This window comes from Diadema antillarum, unplaced genomic scaffold, assembly GCF_040938485.1.
Source record: "Diadema antillarum isolate AM-2024a unplaced genomic scaffold, OU_Dant_1.0 seq00001659_RagTag, whole genome shotgun sequence".
NCBI classification, from domain to species: domain Eukaryota; kingdom Metazoa; phylum Echinodermata; class Echinoidea; order Diadematoida; family Diadematidae; genus Diadema; species Diadema antillarum.
In genome coordinates, this window is record NW_027272359.1 from 1,175,176 (window position 1) to 1,181,063 (window position 5,888).

The 5,888-nt window shown below is 39.5% G+C and overlaps 1 protein-coding gene across 1 annotated transcript; it reads right to left on the reverse strand.

Annotated features, from left to right (window-relative positions):
* Positions 1–372: 372 nt before the first annotated feature.
* LOC139711420 (coiled-coil-helix-coiled-coil-helix domain-containing protein 2-like) lies at positions 373–5,339 on the reverse strand. Its single transcript, XM_071623303.1, has 4 exons — positions 5,185–5,339; positions 3,639–3,798; positions 1,774–1,978; positions 373–959 (listed from the first exon to the last, which is right to left on the reverse strand). Exons 1-4 carry the CDS (start codon positions 5,229–5,231, stop codon positions 949–951), a joined length of 423 nt encoding a protein of 140 aa, XP_071479404.1. The 5' UTR covers positions 5,232–5,339; the 3' UTR covers positions 373–948.
* Between the last annotated feature and the right edge of the window lie 549 nt (positions 5,340–5,888).

Sequence of the window (5,888 nt, forward strand, 5' to 3'; positions counted from 1 at the left end):
TTTAGCGAATTTTATGAATTTAAACAGTTGTTCGAGGTTGTTCCGAGATAGCATACTTGTATGCAGAGAATTGTTTAAGAGGTGCCAGTAATGATGTAAAGATCTTCTGTGGCAAAATACTCCCAGGGTCTCCAGTCTGATGGATAAAGGGTTCGCTGCTTGTGTCCGTAGACGGTTTAAATATCATCCGAGTCCACAAAGTTAACTCACAACCATCCTTCCTTTCTTCTTTCTCTCTCTCTTTCCTCTCTTTTTCTTTCTCGTCTCTAAATGGCATTTTATGATGTTTCCACTGAGTCACTATCTCGCATACATCTGCAGTATCATACAAGCGAAAATGAACAGCGCTTCCACAGAACGGGTTCACCAAAATACTTTCATATGCATAATTTAATATATGTAATTTCAAACATACACTTCATATTCATATATGACATACATGTCTATGATAGAACAGTTCTCTGTTCTGACATAGATTAAAACACAATCAGCATTTCATAATACTTGCAAAACAAACCACACGAAGGGATGGCATGGTGAAGAATGTCCAATTGCTTCTGCTAAAACTATGTAAACATTAAAAATTGGTTTCAAAAGTGATCAGAAAACTTGAAAGCCTTTCGTAAGGCAATTATCCTAATTTGTCTGTGCCTGAGTGTGTGTTTTTCCCTTCTTCTTCTTCCAATTTTAATCTGTAGTCAGGTTGGCTGCCTTATAGTGAATATGAAAGAATAGGTCATCAAGACCTTGTGGTGACAGATGATTGTCACATGAATACCTATGCATACATGTATTCGACAAAACAATAACAATCCATAATAGGTTTCGTAGTTCTTGTTTCGTGGTTTCAGTTTTGATGCGGAGGCATCGGACAAAATGGTGGGCAAGGCTCCTGATGAGAAGCAGGTTGATTCTTCAGTGAAAGGGCGGAACCTCTTCACATGAGTGCTACGCCAGACCTATAAAAACGGAAGAACATAAAAAATAGGAAGATATGTTTGATAAACATAACGATGTATTACAAAGAACGTCTATGATTGAAACTGAAGCAGAGTAAACGTATCAGAAGGGGAAACAATATAGCCTGTTCATTCTTAGAATTGGCGAAATCATTACTGATTTTAAAACTTGTGGGACAATGTATGCGATGAATTTCCAACCTTGATACGAGTGCCTGGGACTGTCTTGTATGTAATGAGAGGACACAATACTTTTTGAATTTGAAAATTTGCCATGATCTTGGGAGCATGATGACTTTATTTCAAATCACGAGGAACATAAGTATTCATGAGAAAAAGGTAAATCAGAGCACATTCAATATTCAACACACATAGGATAGTGTATTAATTTCCCACAGGCTACTGCATGACCGTGCAATGATACACCAAGTTTTGTCTCATCTGTTAGGCGAACCTTGCTGAGAAGAGAACACTTGCTAAGTGTGTGAACTCTTGCTACAAGTGCGCGAGCTCTCTCACTACAAGTCGCGGATGAAGTTTGCCATGGTTACAAACAAACCCACAGTATACAGTGCACTCCCATTATAACGAACACGGTCATAACGAAATTCTGGTTACAATGAAGTAAAAATTCAGGCCGCAACATTACCCACTCTATGTATATTTTCATCGTTTATTTGTTCGGTTATGAAAAATTTTCAATAAAACGAAAGAAAATTGCCAGTCCCGAGGACTTTGTTATAATGGGAGTCCACTGTAGGGACTACACAGTGTGCATGTGTCTACTGTTTGCCACTGGTCCATGCGTCCTTACCATTTGCCCTCTTACAGTCCTTGAGGACCATGTTGAAGGCGTCACATAAACCGAGGTCGCTCTGGGTGTCTGCACACTGCATGAACCGCTCCAGCTCATACTGGCAAGGATTTTGCTGTTGCTGCTGCTGCTGGGGCTGCTCCTGATACGTGACGTCCGGTTGGTGACCTCCACCTCCGGTCATGGCATGGCCAACTGCATGACCCTAGAAAAAAACAAGATGCAACATGCTTACACAGTGAAAAATTAAAAACAAACTAACAAACATGAAATATACAACACCTTCCACTACCAGGACCACATTACATACATGTACATCATATATAATGTATAATGTGCACACATATACAGTGTACTATGAAAGAGTACAAAAGACAGGTCAACATGAAGCATACAATTTGACAATGCCAAGTTTTCTGAATAGGTATACATAATTAGTGAAACTACAATTGTAGGTTCAAATTTCGTATAATTGTCCTTCGGTGGAATGGCTTTTGTAATGAACATGCTTCATTTCTTCATGTAACAAGCTGTATGTGTTTTTTTCAAGATTATCCCTGCAATTGTATGGAAAAAAATGATGAGATCAGTGGATCATGGATTGAGAAGTCAAGAGTCCCACCAGTAATATAACTGCCATAGCATATTTAAAGGGATAGTACAGTATTGGTGGAGATGAGAATTGGGCTTTTAACTTTTTGCGAGATACATGTACCAAGAAAACACTTATGAAATAGAACAGAGCATACCTACCATTTTATGAGGAATTCAAAGTTTATTAGATGAAAATCCGGTTGGAATGACTGAAACATCCAAAAACAAAACAAAAAACAACAACAAAGTGATCACAATAAAAGGTGGGTCCTACACTTTATCGGAATTGCTCTGTTTTGGAAGTATATCTCAGCCATTTCAAAACCAATTTTCATCAAACAAACCTTGAATTCCTCATGGAATTACATGCTCTTTCATATTTCAGAAGAGGTTTCTCATTTTCTCACCAAAATATGTTAGAAACCTGAAATTAGGTCTCAACCAAAACTATACGATCCCTTTAACTCTTAATGCACCACGACATAAACCCCCTGACAGGTGTGTCAAATTACTCTGAGAAGGCAACTTTGGCAAGCTTGGGAAAACATTTTGTTTTTCAAATCTATGTAACTTTTGTATAGATTTTTGTTACGCTAGACATGTAATGAGCAAAGTTGTAGAGAAAATGCCAAGCTTGCTTTGATGTAAATTTTATGACAAAGTTATGATAATTTTTCTTTCCATTGACCAGTAGCTATCATGTATGTTATTGTCCAGGCACAAAAATTGCACACAAAACAGAGACAGAAACACAAAATTTACTTGTAGATCTAAGAGTTAACATTGCTTGATATCAAATCACCACATAATGCTACAAGTGAAAGGAATGGAATTGCAAGTGACACCTTTGGCTTTATCGTATTTATCGCACTGTGGCATTTGCCTAATTATCTAACAGCTTGGACAGGCTTGAGTCTGTTTGAGCAAACTGCTAATTTGGCATGCTGTCAACTGAGTCGTACGTGCAAATGTGGCATATGAAAAGTAAACACTGCCAGTGCCATTGACAGTCATACTGGACACAATGTCAATCATATTTTGTAGTAGCAGTACTGAGGGGGTTAATTACGTGTCAGGGCTCTCCTACGATGTTTCTGCACAGTAGGAGAAGGAAGAAGAAGAGGAGGAGGAGGACAAGGAGGAGGAGGAGGAGGAGGAGGATGATGATGAGGATGAAGAGGAGGAGGAGGATGAGGAGAAGGAGGAGGAGGAGGAGGAGGAGGAGGAGGAGGAGGAGGATGAGGAGGAGGAGGAGGTTGTAAAGCTCTTACCACAGCTGACCCAATTGCTACACCTCCAGCTGTGGCTGCCATCTGGCCCAGTAGCCCTGGCTGCCTTGGCTGACCCACACCCATGGCTGGCTGCTGGGCTCGTACAGGAGCTCTCTGGGGCACAGGAGCTGGCTGTGCTACTGTCCTGGGAGGAGCGGACCTTGTGTATGTAGAGAATGAGAGAGAGAGAGAGATCCATTTCATCGGTCATTCTGTCTCTTGACCAGTACACTAAAACTGGACATTGCATTAAAAAAAGACCTAGCCTATGCTGTAGTGTAAGGACTACACTTACAGGAAGTTTCATACACAGAAGGGATTTACTGTAAAAGTGAAAATTTTTGCACATTTCGCATAATCAGAAACTGGCGCAAAAATACGAGCTTGCAAATATTTTTGCTTGCTATATTGCAGTTGTTTCTATGGAATTAAGAACACTAGAAACTCATCTTACCAGCCGAGCATGAGAATTACTCGCATGAAAATATCCACTCCTACAATTTGTTCATCAAGATCTGAACCTCCTAAACGTAAATTTAAGCTGAGGGAATGAAACAACGTCAAAAAAAAAAAAAATGTATCAAACCTGTTCCCTTTATTAACAGACGCACAACCCTTAATAATCCAAGGCACGTACCCACATAAAATTCCTCATCACAAACACAGATATCTACAATTACAATTTAAGGACATTTTCCCACACAAAATCCATCTGTGGGATACAATTCAAGTAGCCTGCTGCTCCACCAGTCCAAGCTGTGTTAAACTAAGACATCTCTTCACACATTCAAATGAGAGAATGAGCACCTGCTGAGCATTTGCCGAGGGAAAATTATATGTTGTGGAGTAGGTCTTGTCCCTGTATTTTGAATAAAAGTATCTCTAACGTTAGTTTCTAGAGTCTACATGAGATATTCATGAAAATATCCAAACTGCTAATTAGTGTTACTGATCAGATCTAACGTTAGATGAATAATAACGGCACGTTTACTTAGTCAATAGTTTTCAAAACGTAAAATTTTAGTCTCCCCATTTATTTTTCTCTTTTTTGTGAATGAATTCTTCTTCTTCTTCTGATTAGGTCTGCCTCCTTCAATAGACTGAAGATTCTTGCAGACTGGTGCTATTTACATTATAATACAATTTATTTACAGATTGACGAAAACAACTAGCCACTGGCACTGTGATCAACCGTCTAGAAATGAAATGAATTCATCAGCCACTCTGAAGTACTTTGTCAAAACTTCCAACTTGGGAGCAACTTGTGATACATTGCACGTTATCAAAGAAATAATTTTGTGGAAGTTTGTATATTTCATCCGTATTTTTCCCATGACTCTAACAATCCGACCCGGCCGAACAGCGCACAGTGCTGCAATAGAGGGGCTGACAACACGTAAGTTCCCCGGTAGACTGCCCGTCTGCTGCTAGCCTGCTCGGCCTCAGTAAGCTCGCCGAATCATCTCGAAAGTGAGGAGGATCGGGGAAGACGTCTCATTAATCTCTGTAGAGAAACTGGAGAAAATTCCTGGAGACGACATCTTACCTCACTGGAGAGAATGACCGTCCTCGGCTTCTTCCTCCTCTAGGCATTGTAATGTGAGAAAAGGAAAGGTAGAAAGAGAACACCAAGTTTTTTGTTGCAAATCCCTAGGCTCGAGGAAACCTTCGCTTATTTCGTCATTCGCTCAGTGTGTGTCTGCATGTGTTGCGTCATAATTGAATGGCACGGTACGGTTCATGCACTGCTCACTGTTCATGCATGCGTACAAACGTACACGATTGTGTGTACCATGTGTATGTGCTTTACAGAGCGCACGTTGAATAAGCACTGCATAAAGGACAGCGGTAGATGGCGCTTGTCCGTCGAATCCCAGAATCGCCACAATACAACGGAAAAAAATAAAATAAATAAATACTATACAGTTGTCAATGTTTCTCATTAATGTCTCTCATTCTTGAAAGATTCTTCACAAACCAGCAGTCCCTTCTTGTTCAGGATGAATGCACTCATATTAGTTTTTTCCAAATAGATCGAATTATAATGATTACAGATAATGCTACAGAAACAAACAAAAAAAAGTAGACAGAAAACGCGAGATAAAGACAGAATTTATTCGCAATGTACAGGAATTAAAAAAAAAAGTTGGGGACTGACAAATTTAATGTAACTGTCATGGAACATCTGGCAGATAGAATAAAACTCTTGTCAATAATTGATGAAATTAAAATTCCCACTTTTTGAACTGT

Coding starts and splice junctions, on each gene's coding strand:
- LOC139711420 (XM_071623303.1), bottom strand. CDS start 5,231: ATGCCTAGAGGAGGAAGAAGCCGAGGACGGTCATTCTCTCCAGTGAG. Junction 3,799..5,184: donor CGGTCATTCTCTCCAGTGAG/GTAAGATGTCGT, acceptor TACATACACAAG/GTCCGCTCCTCCCAGGACAG. Junction 1,979..3,638: donor TAGCAATTGGGTCAGCTGTG/GTAAGAGCTTTA, acceptor GTTTTTTTCTAG/GGTCATGCAGTTGGCCATGC.